General features: G+C 49.4%; 1 protein-coding gene across 9 annotated transcripts in view; it reads right to left on the bottom strand.

The window, feature by feature from the left end:
- Nucleotides 1-20,917, bottom strand: part of ACACA (acetyl-CoA carboxylase alpha) — a 135,318-nt gene that overhangs the window by 9,336 nt on the left and 105,065 nt on the right. For all 9 annotated transcript variants that reach the window (XM_066979529.1, XM_066979530.1, XM_048074035.2 and 6 more), the window contains 7 exons: nucleotides 19,852-19,995; nucleotides 18,990-19,110; nucleotides 16,320-16,416; nucleotides 13,636-13,732; nucleotides 12,844-12,979; nucleotides 7,251-7,428; nucleotides 5,576-5,688 (listed from right to left, as the gene is read on the bottom strand). In XM_066979529.1, coding sequence (XP_066835630.1) covers nucleotides 5,576-5,688; nucleotides 7,251-7,428; nucleotides 12,844-12,979; nucleotides 13,636-13,732; nucleotides 16,320-16,416; nucleotides 18,990-19,110; nucleotides 19,852-19,995 — 886 coding nt within the window. The remainder of the gene's footprint in view (nucleotides 1-5,575; nucleotides 5,689-7,250; nucleotides 7,429-12,843; nucleotides 12,980-13,635; nucleotides 13,733-16,319; nucleotides 16,417-18,989; nucleotides 19,111-19,851; nucleotides 19,996-20,917) is intronic.

Consider the following 20,917-nt stretch of genomic DNA (forward strand, 5'->3'; position numbering starts at 1 on the left):
CCCGCTTCCAGCAGCTGCAAAGCCCCAAAAGCCCAACCACTGTGGGAACGTACCAAGACCTCTTCATTCTGTGTCTCTTCGAGCCCCTTCTGAGGTCAGAGGAGCAACGTCCAGGACCCTGCCGGGAAAAGGGGTCTTGCCGAAATGCCCTTCACCCTCCAGAAGCTCCTCATGAACAACAGGCGAGGGATCCGTCCTTGCTGACGCCCTCCGCTCAAACACAGCTGGTCAAACCAACAAAACCCGGTGTAAACCCACCCACATGGATTATTTAACCTAAAACATTCCCCAGCTGCCAGCCTCTGCTGTCTGCCGGGCGTGACACCGAGGTCTCCCCGTCCCCAGCCGGTGCGATCTGGCCTCCCGGGACCCAAACACTTCCCTCCCGCTCCTGCAGCCCGTGACTGTCCCCAGCCAATTTATGCTCCTCTCCGAAAGTTAAGGGCAAGCATCGCGGTGGAGAAAGCAACACCTAAACTATTTTGATTTGTGCCCCACTGAACAAAAAACCTCGTCGGGGTAAGCACCCTCCCGCCCGCCCCGCGCACGGTGGCAGCTCCAGCGCTGCGACGGGCGCGCTGCCTTTAATAAAGTCCCTGCCAGATGGAAATGGCTCAGCAGGCCCATGAATCACGGCTTCCCATAACGTTTAGTAGCAAAGTGCTTTTTTTTAAATATGACCAGTTTAACAGGTTAGACAAAATGACTTCAAGAAATGTTATTGTAGGTTCCCTCTGATTGCAGAAAGCCAGGCGGCTTCTGAATCAATTTGATGGTTTATGGTTTCGAAGCTGTTAAAATGTGGGATTTTCTCCCTCACCCTCGGCACACAGCCTCAGCGTGGCAAAGCATTTACTCGTCCGTTTTCCTGCCTCCTCCTCAAACACGCCCTCGAGGATCTGGGCAGACACCCAGCACCGAGGCCCCTGACCCAGGCGATCTGCAGCGGTCCCCACGCCGAGAGCCGGGCAATACAAACACTGCTAGCTCTGCAGCCTACAAAGGGGCATTAACAGGGACTGGTTAGTGCAACGGTACAAGTATTACAGGCAAATTCGGGGACTTCTTTCCAAATAACACCAGCAGAGCCATCCGGTGACATAATTACATGTCAATTTTAACGCTGGTCAGGACCGTCCCGTCTGATTTCCATACCTACAACAGCAGTCCCTCCGCCTGCACCTCACCTTCCTTCCCTCCGCCGTTAGCACAGCTCCTGCCTGAAAGCAGCGACCGGCAGCAGGAAGGTGCCGGCCCCAGGGCGCCCGGCCAGCACGGCTCCCGGCCGGGCACTGCTCGGGGGGGAGAGGGAAGGTCACCGAGAGCCACTCACATCCCGGAGAGACGGGCATTTTTGGATTGTGGCCTGTTTCTTTAAATGAGACTGCTTGTAATTGCTTCGCTAAATATTCAGGAGGATTTATGTTACGGAGGTGCACTATGAAATAGCAGTGAAGGTCACACATGCTCGTGGCACAGGCTTGAAATATCCTCGTTGAGCTGCACTGGGCAATGTTCTGCCCTGGTCCCTCCCGGCCCTTTGCTCCTCAGGCCTCGAGTTAGCAACAGAGCAAAGGGTCAAAGCGTGGCAGGTAAGTAATTCCCAAAAATTTGTATTTTGGGAGAATCATCGACAAGCCTCCTGGGAGGATACTGAAGATGCCAATTGTCACGGAGGAGCTGGCAGAAATCAGCACTTGTTCTTCTAGACTCATGACTGTGAATTAACAACAATTTAAATGCAGCAGCACTTGCACACAGAAGCAGTTCCTGAAAATCAGCATCGCCTAGAAGACAAAAAGTTACAGCCGTGCTGACTGCATTCGTCCAGGACTCCATGAGAGATGGCATCGCAGCAGCAGCATTTTTCTTAGTCGCTGCTCAAGAAAACAAGCAGCGCTTTGATTAATTGCAACACCGAGCCAACAACCCACCCCCCAGAAAATAATTACTGGACTTTTGAACTGTAATCTACCTTGCCGAGCTAAAGCTGGGAGCGAAACGGGCCACGGGATGGAAGCTCTCAGCCCCTTGGGAAATGGGGCTGAGCCCAGGGCACTGGCAGCCACATCCTGGCCATGCAGGCTCGCCTCTGGTCCTGCGCCCCCGCAGGGAAGGCGAGGGCTGTCTGCAGCACCCGTGTCTGTGCAGGAAAACTGCGAGTGCTGCTGCTGGCGTGGAGCTGCGTGCTCCCTCCACGCACCCCGTACAACGCACACGGACGCACACAAAAGGGGCATTTCAAATAAAATCAGAGTTCCGTGCTAGCACACGGCCAACCTTCTCCTGGCGTCAGCTGAAGGGGATGTTCACGCTGGCATCCCGTCGGCCAGGTGAACAAATAATTCCCTTTTACCATGATAAATACCTGACAGAAGAAACGTGGTAACGTGGTATCCAGCCCTGCTCTACCAGGACCCATTTTGCCGTTCCTTTTATTCCTATTCCACCAAATTCCTGCCTACGTTACCCCACGCAACCGCTACATTACACGCCTGCGATCTGCACGGCAAACTGAATTCCTATCCCACTCCTAACTGCTTTACTCTAATTGTAACAAATAAGCAAAATAAAACTGGATCTCCATGTTCTTCCCAACGACGGCCTGCAGCTCGCATGGTTCCCGTGTCTCCAGGGGATCGCTGCTCACGCTGCTCACCTCCTCGGCGTGGTGGGCAGGACAGGGGCCATCCTCTCCCCCTGCCCTTTGCTCGGCACGGCTCGCTGTTCCGCAATAGCACGGCTCTGAGTGACATTTTAATAAAACACGGGGCTAATAAACATTTCGGCGCTAGTGCCAGAGAATTGATAATGAACAGATTTATGTCAAATTATTCAATATCTGCCAGCCTTCCCTGCTCTCCCACTCCCCCGCTGTAGTCGAAAGCCAGTGGCTGGGGATGCCTCGAATGAGCAAGTCGCCGCTTCCCCACCCCTCCGCACCAGGCACATGCTTGTGAGCGTCCCCCTCTTCCCCACGATTCAGCAGCTCCGGGGAGGGATGACAGCCATTCAGGGGTTAAAGAGAGGCAGTGAACCCCCAGCTAATGAGTAAGAATTCAGCAGGCAGTGTAAGATAAATGGAGCTTTCTCTGCTTCTGCTGGAGTCAGCATGAACTGCGGCCCTGCGGCTTGTTTGTGGCAAATGGAGTGCGCGAAATATCAAAGGGCAGTGATCCAGAAGAAGACCGACTTTGACAAATTTTAAATTGGCCAGAAAGAAAACCAGCAAAAAAAAAAAAATTATGCAATTCACTGTGTCCTGCAATCTTGGCTTTCCTGCTATGGTACGGAATTAGTGGCAAAACAACAGCAATGATCGCCCGATGTTGGGAGCAATTACGAGCCATCTAAGTGAGATGCTTATCAGTGACTGAAGCTTTTAGAGCTCTCTGTATGTACAGTTGTAAGTGACTTGCTCTTGTGTTGCAGTCATTTTAATTAAAGTGTATGGAGTTTGCTGGGAGTAATTACTCTGTAGAGGAGGAGAGGAGAAAAGCCTTGAACAGGCTCCTGCCTCCTCACATCGCCTGGCTTTGCATTTTTGGGACTCCCGGCACAAAACCGTTTCCCTTCCTTCTCCCCATCTCCATTTTTTGAGGTCCTGCGCGATGTGGCTGGAGGCTGCTCCCAGGCGTCCTGCACCTGGCCCGGGCTAAGGGTCCCAGCACACGACAATAAATAAGCTCAAAATAAGCTCACGCTGCTCTGCTCTCCTACTTCCTCCACCGCCCCAGGACTTGAGCAGTCCAAGAGCCCTTCTCGCCAGCAGCTCTGTGCTCTGGGGCCAGGACTTGTGCTGCCGCTGTGCCACAGAAGACACCAGCCTCCCGTGGGGGCAGCAGGCTGCTCTGTCGGTCGGCAGAGCCGCTGCTGCCCGTGGCAGGGTGAAGGGAAATGCTCCCAGGAACAGCACTCCGGCCGCGGTGCCGTTCCTCTGCACGGCCTGCAGCAGAAAGCCAGCGCGCTGCCTTCTCCAGGCACACACCAGGATCCTTCTTCCCCAGAAGCCTCCCGCAACTCAGCGGCAGCTCTTCCGTGTGGGATGCCAAGGTGCAGGAGAACGCCCCCAGAAGGCGGAGGGGGGGAACCTGACGTGGAGTAGTTGGGTGGCAGCCTCAAACCGGCGGGGAAGCGCCCAGCAGCACGCCCACCGGGACCTGCCCCACCACCTGGTGCCGCCGCACCGTCTGTTTGCTTCCCAGTGGACTCTGCCGAGCCTAACGTGGGCCAAAAGTGAGTTTTTGTGAAGAACTTCCTTGCTGCAGCTGCAAGCACTCAAACGTTTTTTCCATTCCACCAAACAGACACGGGAAGAACAAGGCAGCCACCTGGGTACTTGTGCCCACTCTCCCTAACACCATAACCCACATGAGCAAGATTTGAACGCAGATAAAACCACTGCCTCGTGCTGGTCTGCAAACCCCAAACACCTGCTAGCCTGCTTCTTGCCCAGAAAGCAATCAGCACGGTGAGAGAAAACAAAGAGATTTATAAAATACTATCAAAAAGAGAAAAAAAGTCTTTGATGCTATCGAAGACATCGGGAAGAACCTGACTTTCAGCAAGCACTCTGATTCTTACCACGCCAAGCACCCTTCACAATTATTATTCTCCTCCCAAGGCATACCAGAATGCTTGTTTTGTATATAAATTGTTGCACTGCCATAAATTAAAAAAAAAAAAAGCCAAATAATAAAATGTAACTGCAGCAATAGAGACGATTTATCAGTCATTTGCAGAACACTTTTCCTCCTGAAGGATCCCAAAAGGCTTTATAAATTCAAACCATACCCACGTAGCATGCTTCCTCCACTACTAAAATGTAGTCAATTTTGGGAGTAAAAAGAGGCTCTGTAAGATGATACTCTTATAGTAAGAGCTAGTAAAGAACTATTTAAAGAGCCTATTCCCTTGGGAGAGCACACATCTGATATTAAGTGCATTTTGCTGAACGCTCTGTACTTTGGGCTGTTGGGTCCGTACCGGGTGTTGGGATTGTTTGGAATGAAAGGCGCAGCAATAACACAACACATGCAGGGACACCCTGGCTGCTGAGCACTGCAATTCACCCCGTGTTTTACTGAAGAGGTGAAGAATATCTTTATTTCTTTTCCTGAAACTGAAAAGCAGCAGACTTTGTTACTCAGAACTACCTCGGACACACAGTGACAGTCCAGCAGCCCAAAAATGTCTTTGGCCAAATCCTTAATTGTGTCAAATGACACCAGCTGAGGGTTTGGCCAAAAATTCCTGAAACAGAAACTAGAGCCAAGCAACTGTACTAAGTGTCTGTTGTAAGACCCAATCAATTAAAAAAAAAAATAAAATTCAGTTGACAAAGACACTCTCTATATAATTGCACACGCCCTAGGTACGCTATACGCACACAAACACCCTCTCTCTCTCTCACGTACATCCATGCAGCTTGTCTCATCTGGTTTTCTTCCCAAGTTAGATGACAGTAAATAAAAATTATCATGAATTTGATAAAATGCCTCAGTGCCCCTTTTTAAGGTCCATAAACACATTCATTAGCCCCCAGCTAACGGCCCGCCGCCCCGCGCAGACGTACCGAGGCGCTCCGCCAGGTGGATGTAGACGGGGTCCACTCGCCTCATTGTCTTCACCAGGTCTTTCCTGCGGAATTTGATTTCCACCGTCCCCTCCGGTTCCAGGATTCCTCCTCTGGTCAGCGACGGGAAAAGAGAAAAGAAAGGCACTTTCAGGTCATCGGACAAGGGGAAACACAAAATGGAATGGTTCAACGCTGTCTAGAGAGTAATGCAGAAAAAAGAAAAGGGGGGGAGGGAGACAAAACAGAAAGAAAGAGAAACAGAAACAGAAAGAGAGAACAAGAGAAAGCATCTTAGCTATTATTTATCCAGAGCCACAAATGCACGTGAGGCTTCGCAGAGCCATGTCTGTCCAACAGCACATAGTGCAGCCCAGTACAAGCAATGCTCTTGGCGGTCTCTTTCAAGCTGTGACCAGGAAGCTCTTTTGAAAGGTAGGTAAGCTTTGAGAAACAAACCAACTAACCAACCATCTCCATCAGAGACCTGCCCACTTCCCAGGTCACAGGCAGAGGAGCACGTGATTTGAAACTCAGGTTTGGTAAATAAAATCCCTTCAGCCTTTAACCGTGAGGATGGGAGGAACAAGGAGGGAGGTCAGCGCCCCGGCTGTGGAGCAGCATCCGCGATGGGAATTATTGCAAATGCAACGCTGTGTAGGGCCAGGATGGCAGAGTCTGCAAAACAATCTCTTTCTTGGCTACCGGAGCTCAGGTCCAGTAGAGTCCAACTACAGCTCTGCCAGCCACACACTGCCCTTCACATCCCACCTGCTGGGAAGCTGCACCCGGATCTCAAAGGGGCGAGCTCACACGGCTGGCATCCCACAAAGGTACGGGGCAGAAGCAGGGGACGGGAGTAGAGAGCGAGGGAGGCATTCACCCCGGTGCTATCAGCACATCCTCTCCACTCCTACCGCCTCAGCAGGGCAAAATTGCTGGCAGCTGCACCAAGGGGAAAAAAGGTGGCACGTGCAGGGGTGTGCTTCCAAGCAGTGCAGAAGGTACTAGAGAAAGGTTTCACCTGCCCCTACTTCTGGGAGGAGAATATGCCCAGGCACAGCGCTGGAATTGAGCACTGAGGGGTGACATTGACACAATAAAGCTATTTGCACTGTCAGGTGTTAGTTCATTTCCCATTTGCCTGGTTATTTCCACATCCTATGGCTGACCAGATTAAATACATTTAAAACAAAGATCTAACATAGCTTCTGTTTTCCGTAGCACTCGTGGTGCCTCACTGCTCAGTGCTGTAACGAGCCCATGCCCACCTGCTTCTCCTCCGGACTGCTCCAAGTAAAACTGGCAATATTCACGCCGTCCTTCTAGTTCAGCCTGCTCCTGGCTGCTACAGCTACACCAGGCAGGGCTGGCTTTTTCCCCCCAAATGATTCCGTATTTCCGTATTTTAGAGATTCTCAAAAATATTTTAAAAGCATGCTTCCCAGGGTTTGCTTGTAACGCTACATCCCGAACCGCTGGTAACGAGAACTTCACTTATGCGAGTTTTATTTCTTAAAAAAGTGCCACTACCCAACTGCCCGTCTGATAGACAGGGCAATGCTGAGGGGCTCTGAAGAGCACATTTCTGAGCACACTTCACTGACTGCTCCTCACTCAGCCAGGTAACCGTGCCTCAAAGCGGGTGGTTAGAGGCAGGACAGAGCGGCCGTACCTGCTCTCCCTGTCGGCGTACATCTCCATGTGACGAGGATTGATGGTCGGGTCCATCACAGCCCAGGATCCCCCTCTCAGCTCGCCCTGCGGCGGGATGTAAATGAGCACGGGCTGCCGATACTCCCGCAGGCCGTCCACGATGTAGGCACCAAACTTCAGCACTTGGTCGTACATGTCTGCGGAACAAGGGACAGCACCGGGAGTCACGGCATGTCAGCGCTTTAGGCCAGGCGTGGTCAGACCGAAGGAAAAACTACAATCGTTCAGCTCTCCTAACCACCTCCTCCTGCTGCCGTGCGGCAAGATCTGCTGGGGTCATCTGGGCCTGGGCAGGACGGACCGGGAAGGGAGACGTTCCCACATCGGCCCTGCTCCCAGACGCCGTGTCTCTGGAGATGAGGCCTGGTGGTGGGAGCACAACCGCGTCTGTTCACAAAACACGGACCGCAGGGTCCTCAGGCCACCCCGGCCTGCTGCACACGGGTCTGTGAGAAGCCACCGCCTGCCCTCCGTGACAAGATTTCGGCCAGCAGGCAGCCAGGCACCTGCCCCGCGGCACGGCACGGCACGGCACGCCTCGTGGCGGCACACCTTGAGCACACCTGTATAAAAACCAGCGTGGGGAGGGTTCGGATGTGAAACAGTGCTCTCCTCTTCCGGCATTAAAATTTATCTTAGGCGCTTTGCTCAAAATTAATAAGAACAACTCCACTGTGTAAAGACAGCACGTTGAAAATACCAGCCCCAAAGGTGATTTACATAAAAGAGAAAAAAATGAAGGCAAAGAGAATTTAGACGAGATGATATAGTTTGTAATGGATGTGGTTTGTAATGGAAACAGGCAGCCTCGAATACATATATTTTGTTGCACATAATTATATTTAGAAGTATCGAATCAAATATATAAGAAATGAAAAATACTTATTAGGATTATCTAGTCTATCTCTTTGTCCTCACAGGACTGCATCCTATGTTCCTTTCCAGTGCTTTTTAAGGCCTTGGTTCAGAAATCCCAAACGACCAACTTTCCTACTTCTCCCGGGGCATTTGCACAGCCAAACAGAAGACATTTTCCCCAGCGTTCAGCCAAATTTCCCCTCCTTTCCCATCCCATTTAATTTCATATTGTTACTCCTTGCATCACCCTACATAATTTCTCCACTCCTCTGGGCTTGCTATAAATAGCCATAGCCTTTAAGTGGTTTTTTTTTCTTCTTTTTTTCCCTTCTTTGACACACTATAGGTATTCCTTCCTCATATGTCTCCCAGGACAGCACCTTCTAACCCCTTTACCACATCTGATGTCCCTTGCTTAGCACCTCCCAACTTGTCTAACATTTTCTAGTCGTTGAAATAGCAATGCAGAGGGCAGAACTGTGTGGGTTGCATATGGCAACGCACACCGGCTGGCCTTCAGTAACAGTCTTGGAAAGACAGACACTTTGATTCATCTACAAACCTTAAATCGCTTGAGGAAGCCATTGCTGGGGAAAAGAGGGACCCCAGCCAAGGTCCCCGTGTCATTTAACCCCCAGTTTAACATTAAGCACAAACACAGTTCAGCACCTAACTCTTTGGAAAATACACACACACACTTATACATACAGTAATGGGACGGGGTATATGCAAAGTGTATTATGCATATTATATATATTTATGTATTAGTACCATAGGCACTGATGCACTCTCTCCAGTTCATTTGCAAGGTCATTGTCCGAGCACCCAAGAAGAGGAAACTCACATTATTTAAGGAATGCCAAATGCTGACGAGGAGAAGGACAACCTATTTCCTCTCATCGCGAATAAGAGCAAATTCTGGCAGAGACAGTGGGGACTGAGCACCAAACAAAACTCCAACCTCTTCATTTGTCCTGAGCAAAGAAAAAGACCTCAAAAGGGGTGACAAATTTATTACTAATTACACAATTATTTTATTATGTAGTGCTAGTAATAAACCACTTGAAGTACTTTCAGCTAATTCTAGTGTTAAGAAAATAATTGCTTGATTCAAATTATTTTAACGGAATTAATTCTTTACTAGACATTTTTTACTAGTGCTACATAATAAAATAATTGCGTAATTAGCAATACATTTTTCACTCCTGCCAAGGGTATATATTTTACTCAGGTTAAGTCTCGAAAAAAGAAGTGCTACTTGTTTGAACAAGGCAGAGCGAGGAGGAGCAGAGAAGCTGGGAGAAACTTAATGCTTTCTGTGCACAGCTCCAAAGCCCCTTTGGGTTTACCAAGCCTGGCATGAGCACGGTCAGGGAAGTATTTCTGTGACTACAGTACTTTCGGGTCAGGCCTCAAGCTCTCCAGAAGCACGAGCTTTCCCACCATGCAGCCATGTACACAGTTACTCCTTCTGCGATCCTGCAGCGCAGCACTTGGGTTTCCTGGAACGCCCCAGCAGGCCGTGCTTAGTATTTTATTTGTGGATTTACACCACTGTCTGGATTCACTCACTTGCTCAGGTTTCCGCTGAGGCCAGCAGAGCTGCTGCTGCGTTCCTGGGGGGCTATAGATGCACCTTCCTCCTTTCAGGTACGGCTGTAAACTGCTCTCCTCCTGGGGATCTCCCCTTTCCTTAAGGTAAAAGCTCCCACTAACAGACACCTTTTGCCCGAACAATGAAGAGAGAACACCCTGACTGCTGCCGCCGAAGGTCCCCGTGGTGCCTCGCACAGCCCCATGCAGTGGAAGGTGCCGAGCTGCAGAGCATCCGCGGCAGGGCCCCTGACCTGTCTCGAGCATTAACCCCAGCCTGCTCTTCTGCAGGTTTTTCCCTCCTGCCGTCTCAACCACTCAGTTTGCCCAACACTTAGCACTTCAGCAAAGCGGGCGCTCTTAAAGCACCTGCGTTTTTGAAAGGTAAAATGTAAGTGTAGGGAAGAAGATCACAAAAACACCACCAAGACAACTCAAGAGACCTGCCTTTAGACCCTGCACCAAACCACCAGAGCACACAACCTCCCTTACCCTATGAAGCATTTGCCATACGGTGATAATTACCTCTAGTTTGCAGTTTTGCTGTGCTCTCCACTCTTACCATGAAAACCACAACTGCTGCAGGTGGGGAACGGTGCCAGGTCCCAGAGGAGCTCACTGCTCTGTGCCTGTGCCGCCTGGGCAGCCTGGTGCCTCGGTAGGTGCAGGCTTTACAGTGTTCTTGCTGTAACTAACACACTTGCTGTGTTTAAAACAAAACCCAACCGCTCCATCGTCTTTTGTGCAGCAGAGAACAACACACGTCTAAAGAGCAGGCTGTCTGCACAACTCTTCTTGCAAGGAAGTTGCCGATGTTGAGATTGGAAAAATTAAAATTGACCCTGATATTTCCGGGCCAAATTTCAGCTCTGTACTAATTTAAACCTGAGCCTAACGAAACGCTTGTAAGACAGAAATGCTGCCGAGATCCTCCAGGAAGGCCGGTGTTTGCCATCCAGCAGGGCGGGCTGTTCGCAGCACACGTTCCTGCCCTGTGTCTGCCTGCTCAGCTGCAGCGTGCATCAGCGCCTGCCACACGGAGACACGAAATCTGCTGGAAGCTGTTATCATTACACCGTGTGTGTAAGTATTGGCCGTCAGATGCATCAAGCATGCTAGAAAGGCTGCAGACAGCTTTTTGCATTTCCATAGTGTCGGGCAGCGTGCCCTGAACCTCCGAAGCTGGAGCGGATCTCATCAGCTTGGCTGGATTATCAGCTAGGACCTGAAGGTAAACACCAGGCACACACTGGCTGCAGACACATAACGGCCCTCATAAAGCCATTACATACAAGCAATACCGTCATTCACCATCCAGGTAATCAGAGATTTAAAACAGCCTTTTCATTCTGCTTAAATTTTTTTTTATTGTTATTTATAACCTGTCCCGGGAAAAAATAATAAGTAAAACATGAAAAACCAACTGCGAGTGACCCTGTAGCACAAGCAGCGCGGCAGTTTAATGTCGCGGGGATTTGCATGCTATCAAACTATTCATGCCGAGTCCAAGACCCTGGTGCTAATTTCCAGTAAATTTCACGCTTGATGTCTCCTCGTCGTGGGTCACTGCCGGTTCGCCTAAATAAACCACTTCCAAATGGCTCCTCCATCTAAATATTCAAGCCAGTTTTTATAATTTAATTTTGCATTATGCTGAATAGCCTTCCGGCCAGATAGAGCTCATTGGGGAAACCACCAGCACCATTGTGATATGCCTTTATTTATGTTAGTTATTTATTTATTTTACCGCTTGAATTAGACCTCCTAGGCCGACTAGTAAAGAGGGTTTTTTTTTTGCTTTCTTTTTTTTTTTTCCCCCTCCGCTAATGTCAATTTTCAGCATAGCAAGAGCTGTCTCTAATCTTTTCCTACTCATTACACACAATTTTGGAGTCATTTTACCCACAGTGCAGTCGGCTCCTGGCAGTGTGTTTGTGTGCACTGAGGGGTGGCATAATTGTTTATTTTCCCTCCCTGCATAATCCCCAGCCAGCACTGAAACCAAAACTGCAAACAACTCCCCGAGGAACGTGGAGAGTGTCAGGAGAGACCGACGCTCGCTCTGGAGGCCCTTCAGCAGAAACCAAGATGCAGAAAATGCCCCGGCCAGCGCACAGACTGCGGTGCCCTGGTCTCTCCCTGCGCTGTGATGCCTCTCTCCTCCTCCTCCTGCCATGAGCTGGCGTGGGGCTAAGTGGGATGTGCCGTACAGCTATTAGCATCTTCACAAAAATCAGCACCTTCGCATCTTCTTTTCCACCCTGGGCTTCTAGTTCCAACTCCAAAGCTACACTCAGTTTTCGAGCAATGCTCCCCGCAAAGGCACTGGCAAAGCCGACAGATCTCACTACACAGTAAGGCAAAATAATTGTGGAACCACCAGGAATTCATTAATTAACCACTTTCCTGGTAAGCAGCGTGGCATGGAAAACCAGTCAAGATGAGAGTGCAGTAGCAGGACATGGAGCAGAAACCACCCTGACAGGTAACAGGCATTTTCCAGAGGAAAGAGTTTTGCAATCTTTTGCCACGTTCTGTCCCTGCATTCTGCATTTCTTCTTGTGCTGCTCATGAGACAGAGAGCAACGTGGCCTTTATCACAACGCCAGCCTCCCCAGAGCAGGAACCTTTATTGTGTTAGAGGATCCGTAACTTTTCGTTGTGTTTGTTAAGCCACATGCAGGTAAAAGGCTGTAATCTTTTACTTATTTAAATTTTATAGTATCAATCTCACGTTCTTGGCACTTCACACCATTTAAAGCAGAAATATGCGGTACAAAAATCTAACTGCCTGTATATTAACCGAGCACTTTTATAACGGTTCAGTTCATATGAACAGCCACTACCACCACAGCCATCAACTGGGAGACAGTCCTTGATACACCCATGTTACAGGGCGCAACGTTATCAATAAGACCATATTTCCACCTGCTTCTGTGCCTCACCGTGTGCTCCCACCGCCCTCCTGGAGGCTGCTCCGTCCCCAGAGAACCATTTTGGGATGCCAAACCACGGCAGGGAACAGCAGCAGTGCTCTGAGGAGCAGGAGACAAGGCACGGTAACAGGACAACACCACGAGGGTACCCGAACTGCTGGTTACCTTTCATCCCACCAGAGAAGCCTCTCCAGTTGGCAAAGACCATCAGGGGCAGCCCCTCTCTGTTGAAGTCGTTGATAGCCTGGGCCGTCTTAAAGGCCGAGTCGGGGAACCACACCTGGCCAGCCTGCTGGATTATCTGTGGGGACAAAAAGGATCGTTAAGCCTTGAAACAATTCTGTTAGCATAAGAGTTGGCACAAAAATATAGGAACGGTTGCAGCAAGGGCTGCAATGTGGAACCAACAATGGGGAGTGCAGCACGTGAAGTGCTTAAGATCTGCTTTCCCAAGGAAAAATTGGGATAATCCTTCTGTCAGGACAGGAGTGTTACCGCTGATTTACCCAGGAAGAGATGATACGGGAAGCCTGACACTGTGACTGCTGCAAGAATGGGAAGGAGAGAGAGAAAAGGACAGGCATAGGAGAAGACCCAGAAGAGACGATGTAGGAGGTAGGGCCACAGCTGTGAAATCAGGCAGGAGAAAAGCAAAATGTCAAAGCAGCAAGAGCATGAAACAATCCGGTCACAGCAAGAGAACAGGGAAATGATTTTTGCTTGCCAGATCTCCCAGGCCCTACGCCCTGCATCGCAGCAGGCTCACAGCAGAGGTCGGACTGCTGGGGAAGGCGCCCCCCGAGCCAAGAGCCTCCAGCCACTGCCACGTACCGGCACCCACGCGAGGAGTGCCTGTATTTTTTGTGCCACCGCCGAGACCAAAAAATCCCACCAAAACAAACGCTCTTCTCACGTTTTCAGAGGACAAACAACCAAGTGAGCAGGCGTTCAACCTACCTTGGCCTCCGAGTCCAGGTTTGCGGGGTCCGCAGGGATACTCAGCTCCACTGTCCTCGTTTCTACAGCAACAACTCCTACAGGTATTCCTCCCAGCCTGCCAGCACCGAAACAAATCAAAATTCATACTTCTACTGTTACACAACTAGACCATTTTTCCAATTTGCATCAAAATACCCAAAAGAGACAAATAATGCATGCTAATGGACGAGGGAGAAGCACTGTGGCCTCTTTGAAGCTTTTAGGCACGTGGCTGGATTGTTTCAGAGCTCAATGTATAGTTCTCAAAGCAAAGCCTGCTTCTGAACACTAACACACACCTCTCCACGAATTAAACAGAATAAACCGAAGCCTAAGCTTTGAATGAAACAGCTACAAATGCACCTCTCCCCACCCAGCATCACACAGATGTCGATGCTGTCGGTCTTACCCAGGACAAAAGCGAAGACCCAAGGCTTCCCAAGCCCTGCTTTTGCAGGCGCTGCCAGCTGATGAAACACACCCGCGGGCCGCACGCCCAAGCAACGCAGGCGTCTCAGCCGTGCCAAACCTCTCCCGCCTACAAAACTCCCGGGTGGCTCGGCTGAAGGACGGGTAAAAGGGGAAAGGTTTGGGTTTGCCTGTCTGCCTCCCCGCTGCCCCTTGGCCGCTGGATGCTGCGAGGCGAGGTGGGGAGGTCGGCACCGGGGAGCCCCGGAGCTCCTCCCGCAGCACCCACGCGGCAGTCACCCGGCCCCGGTGACGGCCCTCGTCCCAGGCAGTCCCTGCAGGGCTGAGGAGCTCTCGGCAGCCACCGCGGGCTGGTGACACGCTGCAGGCAGACAGCGCGACACGGCCTGCGTGCACCAGGGGCTTGGAAATATTCCCATTCGCTATGATTAAGGGTCTGCCCAGAACCCCGTAATTGCAGAAGCCGTCTTAAATCGGTAACTTATAACTTGTGTATTAGGGCCCATGTGACCTAATAAAGAACATCTTTATCCAAGTATTACAGTTATTTATTGAACTTGAAAACAGCTCAAAACAACTTCTGTTTTCCATTATACTTCATATAAATTTTATCAGGCTAGCACATGAAGATGCTACATCTTGTTTTATAGTGTGTCCCTGGACAAGTTGCCATAGAATAATAAAAGACAATTTACAGCCAACAGCACACATATTCCAAACATACATACAAAAGATGAGTTTTGGCAGCACTTACAGTAACAATCCCAGAAGAATACATTCATATTTGTTTTTTCCAAGTGCCACTGCTTTTGAAAGAAGTCAGTTTCATTTGTATTCTATGTACTTGTGTGTGAGAGTCCAGAGCAACTCGGAATTTGTCAGAAGAAAGGAACTGCAAGTGAAGCCGAGCAGAGGCCTGGGCAGAGACCTTCTAGCTTTGCCAAATCACTGATTATTTTTTTACCTGGCGTACTTCTTAACCTAAAAGCCTTTAAATGGTTGGAGTATCTTGTGAGATAACACTTCGGTGTGGTACAGATGGCAGATAAAAATACTGAAGTGTATCAAAAGGGCACAGGAACACCCAAGGTTACGTGCTGCAACTAGGAGGGGAGCCAGCAGGTATTTTAGGCTCCTTTCAACAACGTATAAAGGCAGACAATATTCAGAGGGGAGAGGATCTCCAGGGGTAACAGCACGCAGACCCCTGGGACCAGCAGCGCTCAGAGACAACATCTGAAGAAAAGAGCAACAGAGGGGCATGCTGCTGAGCACACCCCTGTATCTGGAAGCCTCTGTCAGAAACTATGCGGCCTTGCCTTGGAGTTAACGGAGCTCTTGATGGCCTTTTTAGAGATGTCCAGATGGACACAATCCTTGGAGATGTCACACATGAGCTCTAGAGAATGTCACAAGCATTGCTATTTCCCAGCACGAGCTCTGTCTCCCTCATTTTGGATGACTACGTAGAGCTGTGGCTTTATTAAAGAGTCCAAAAGAGAAACGGGAGCCTGCAGTGCCGAATATTCCGGGGTTACTTGTGCTACCAACACAACGGAGCTAAGAGGCAGCACTGACTCACGGCTGCACTGGCTTGGAGCCTAGCTGGCCAGCCCTGTCGCGATGCGTCTCAGGAGCAGCCGTGTCTCGCCCTGTCTGCACTGAAACCTCTGGTAATCAAAGGTGGCATCACCTGGGACACCCCGGTACTTTGGGCAGCTCCTGAGTTAGCTCAGGTCTCCGGAGCTGCACAGCTCATTAGGATCAGGCGTGGTGGGCGCTGCTTTGGAAAATGCTGCAAGTTATTCCATGCAAATCTCGATGTTCAGCTCTTCCTTTCCAGAGTTTCTTGCAATTTGTTCTAGTTTTAGCTGAACTTTTCTTGCAAGTCAAGTGTGACTGCAGAACAATAAACTGTGTAACACACCTTCAATTAACAGCTGCAAAAAGGCCTCACTATGTGACCATGCACCTAGAGAAGCGGGTATTGTCTGCTATAATTTCTAACAATCTCTCTCTTTTTGGCTTTTGTGCACATTAGAGCTGTCACTTCCAAGCAAAACAGAAGAAATGATCAGTCCATGCTTCACTCACGCGGTAAAGAAGTAAAAGTAAGGCATCCAATTCAAGTAACGACTTATTTTTACTAGCAGTTTTGAAATGAGGTTCTAGAAGAATGCAAAGCGCGATGAAAACATGCTTCCCACAAACATCTAAAATGTCTCAGCATTTACCTTGCTCTGCCAACCACAACTGTCTGGGCCCAGGGCTGCATGATCTCCAGGAAGGAGCCATTGTCAAAGAAACCACTCAGCCATTGTCCTTTTTGACCTGAAAGGGAGGGAAAAAAGGAAATATCAGATGAGGGAGGAGGAAAGGATGGAAGAAGAGAGAACATAAAAGGACCAATTGAAACTTGTTTAAAATGCCAACTGGAGAACATGGAACTATCTTTTTATTTATTTAGTTAGTTTTAAACAGATTATAATACAAGGGAACATTAGACAGCTGAGCGTTTGTCTGCCTTCAGCCATCATGTCTTATTTCATTTGCTAGTCTACATAAAGACAGTCATTTATCAGCAAAAGCATCATTTATTGTTAAACGATGGGGTTCGGATAGCAGAGGGACTTCGCATGCTTTTAAATAAATAGCTGCTTTTTTCGAGAAGCAACAAACATTTGTCAAAAGGCAGCAAAGTCATTAAAGATGTTTTTCAAAATGCCTATTTCTGTCCTAAAACTTGGCTCACGTTTTTCTCTCGATTCTGCCTCATATTTCTTTTAACGAAAGAATGCTGAAGAAATTCAGGACCTAAATGTAAAAAGTCTGCGATACTTGAAAACTAGACACCCCGTCTGAGAGGGTTTCACACAGCCTTTGACAAAAATTAAACAGAAGTAGTTGGTACTGGAAGCCTGCCTGCTCTGCGAAAGCCACCAGCCGATGCTGTAGGTGTCACGGCGCCGGATCAGGCCACGCTCTCAGACCTTGCGCTTGCCCATGGAAGGCAGCGACTTCGCAGCACTTCCAGGGGAGCAAACCTCTCCCGAACAGCACTCACCGAGGTGGCCGAGCAGCCCTAAGGGGAACAAACTTCTCCCGACTCTTGCAGACAATCAGCTTCCATCCTGAAGCGCGAGGGCTTGGCTACCCTGGTCATACTAACCGTGAATTGGTTACCCTGGTCACACTACGAACTAGTATTATTTTCCCTTTATAAAGCAATGGTGTCAGCCTTGGGGTTCCTCCTGCCCCAGAGGCATCGCAGCGGAGGTGCTGACACCCACGTGTGACACCAGCTCTGTTGACTAACAACCTGCACACAAAACCCTGGGGTGACAACTATCCCCCCAGGGAGCAGGGGCGCAGATTACACTGTACTTCTCTTCCAGCTGGGCTGGTTGCTGACGCTGATTTGGGGTGTGACAAATAAATGGGGGGACCTGCAGGCAGCTCTCTGCAGTCCTCCCGGCAGTCTGAGCCGTATATCCCACAGACGAGGCATCGAGGTGGGACCCAGACAGCTACAAAAATCACAACTTTCTTTGGGCATACGCTTTTCTCTAGGACTTCACGAAACTTCTGCCAAAAAAAAAAAACTCTCCCAGCTTTCCCCCTTGGCACGCAGCTTCTGAGGAATGCTTTAATCTGAACAAGCACCTCTGCTTCTGCAAACCCAAGTCCAAAACCAATTAAAAGTGGAGATCCAAGCAAGCTAACCTCTGCTGACTTAAACAGGATGGAGAGTGTTTTATCAAGACCAAACTTGTAATTACTGTGTTCTACATTCCTTGCCTCTGTGGCCCCACTGTAAAATGTGACCATCCATTTCAAAATTATCTCTTTATCGTGAGCCCAAAGCTGATCGTTTAGATTCTGGCCTCGTGTCGGGCGTCAGTTTGAAGAATATCACGGCAATATCTCCTCTAATAAATGGCTTTAACTTTTCACCTAGGAGATATCTGCTTTAACTTATCACAGGGAATCATCTGCTTTCCTTAACGCTTCCACTAAATTAAAATCTGAAGTCACTCGATTTGGAAGCCAGCGTTTGCTGCACTCAGACAGCTGGATGAATTACATGAGAGATGATGAAAAAATATTATCCAAAACCAGAAAACTTAGTTTATCACAAATCTCATTTTAGCCCCCCAAACTCGTTAATAACGGCAGGCATAATGGTCACCCAGTTTGCAGCTTGTACATACACAGGCTGCACAACCCCAAGAGCATGTGTGGGGGCTCGATGGTTTGCAGTGTTCCCAACGTAATTATTCACCGAGCTCTGCAGGAATGCTCTGTGATTCCGCTAGCAGAAAGACTTTTCTACATGCACTTTCCTCTGAACCATACAAAAGGAAGTCTATAAAAGTAACTATTACTTGTAAATGTTCTCACGCACTCATTACTTACATGCTATTTTTATATATTATATTTAAATCTTTCAGAGCTAATTAGTTTATAAGTTCTGAAAGATATTCGGATTGTAGGCCTCAGGCTTTTCTCCCCATTCCAGCCAGCTTTGTCCTTTAGGACTAGCTGCGCTGGATGGGCTACCTGGCTGCTGACAGGAAAAAGAATGGAATACTTCAAGTCTGGAAGCAGATCTAGAGCATCTCAAGACACCGCAGATAGGTTCAAGCTTCAAAATGCACTTGGCTTGATTCGAAGAAAAACCCAGATCTGCGGGGTTAGCGCTCAAGGCCTCCTGCCTCATTTGCTGATGTACTTTAATTCTCTAGGCTTTGAAATTCCAATTATGCCATGCGACACCATGAGTAATATCAACAATTTAATGCCGAAATTGGACCACTGACCAAGTCGTAACAGACACGAATCCTTGACAAAGCCTTGACACAAGACACTTTACGACATGTCCTGACCACCAAAGGTGTACTCACTTGGATTTGGGCGGCCAGCCAGCAACCAGCGAGGATCATAGGGAGTCTTGGTAGGCATATAGTCTATGGTTCTGTCTATAGGGTCTTTGACTTTGAGGATAGGGACAGGGTTGTATACACTCTAAGGGAAAAAGAAAAATATTGAAGGAAGTCACTCTCCCACCAAGCACCAAGTGTAAAGCAGCTCGTCAGTCCTCTTTCCCCCACAAGTTACAACCCTGCCACAAGGGATCGCGGCCTTGGCGAGAGTCTGAAGGAGCTTCCAGGGTGCTCCACACACTCTCACAACCCCTCCTTCGGCATCATCTTGCATGCATTGTACTTCCCTTGCTCTTGAACTTCAGGATTGCCAGCATTAGCAAGGGGTTGCAATTTAATTTTTTAAAAGTGCCCAGGCCACCTGACTCAATCTGTGCACTCTTTCCTGAAGGAAGGTGACCTGCGTGTTCTTGTTGCTCCTTCAAGGCTGCAGAGCAGCTTACAAACATACATCAACTCCCACGAATTACTGCCTCCGAGAGGAGCTTTTAGAGCCTTTTCAGTAAGAGACAATCCACCGCTTACACCAAATCCCGCTACCCGGAGCACTAAGGACAGCACGCTGGGGAGGGATGTGACGCTACGCGCGGCAGTGCCACGCTGCCCCTCATACAGGTTTCTGCCGCACCTTAGGTCAAAAATGGCTTTGTAGATTTCAGTACCGTAATGCCCAACAGCATCAACCATGAGCCTAAGCCATTTTGCTACAAACACGGAAAAAAAAAAAACACGGCTTCAGAGACCCTCCCTACCCCCAAAACCCTGTGAACACAGTGAATAAATAGGTAGCGCCCCGTCGCACTGCTGCAGGGCCAGGAATTACCTTTGGCATGTAGGAAAGCCACTGCAGAATGGTGTAGACTCCTTCGAAGTCGTCGCACACGGTGCCGTGCGTCACCCCGTTGTTGTGCATTATCTGGATCCCACCCAGCTGGTTGTTGGAGGTGTAAACTTCCCGTCCAAGCACCTTTCAAAAGAAAAATGGGAAAACATCAGAGGAGGAGACGTGGCAAGGAGGCGCTGAGTAAGGAGACGCGTACAAGCCCATCCCTGCAGCACGTCACGAACACGCTGACACCAAAGGACAGAGCAAACTGCTCAGCAGCCCTGCGTATGGGTAAGATCTTCGGGTATGGATTTCCAGGGGAAACAACACGTGGGACGCCGAGGCAGCAGGCAGCTGTATCTCTTACCCTTCCCAGCCGGCAGCGGAGCTGACACATGAACAAGTCTCCCGAGGGCTGACCCGAGCTCAGCTCGCTAATCCAAAACTGCTCCCGCTATGGGGCCTGGTGGACGGGACCCACTCAAACCCCTACCCGGGGAGAAAACCACCGTGCTGCACGGGGATGGGTACAGCAAAGACAAAGCCCCACCGGCTCCTCGGAGAGAGCAGGAAGAATAAGGCTGACTGCTGGACTTCCAATTCCCTCGCACGGCTCCATCTCTAATCTGAGCCCAGGCACCGCAGCTCTTTTCTCATTCTCCCGCTGTCTCTTTCCATTTGCCCTCTCCCTGACTGATACACTGATCTCTCGGTCACTCGGCTTTCTGCTCCACTGAGTCCATATTACTAATAACACCTCTGCCACGGCCAGTTTACCTCATGAAGGCAGGAGCACATCATTACAAAATAAACTCATAACTTTGACATTCTAGCAAATACATGCCGTTTGTTATTTTTATGGGTTGAGTCTTTCTAACAGACAGAGGGCATTACATACCTGCTTCATTTAGATCTTAAAAACCCCTCTAACGCACACGAACAACCTGTCCCCCCCCAGCGAACAACCAGCGCAGCTCATTTTAGGAAAAGGGGCCAGGAGAGGAGCAGCCCCGAGGCCGGGGCAGCCCCGACCCCGCAGGAGCGGTGCCCGAGCGAGGTCCTG

This window comes from Anser cygnoides, chromosome 18 (assembly GCF_040182565.1).
Source record: "Anser cygnoides isolate HZ-2024a breed goose chromosome 18, Taihu_goose_T2T_genome, whole genome shotgun sequence".
NCBI lineage: Eukaryota > Metazoa > Chordata > Aves > Anseriformes > Anatidae > Anser > Anser cygnoides.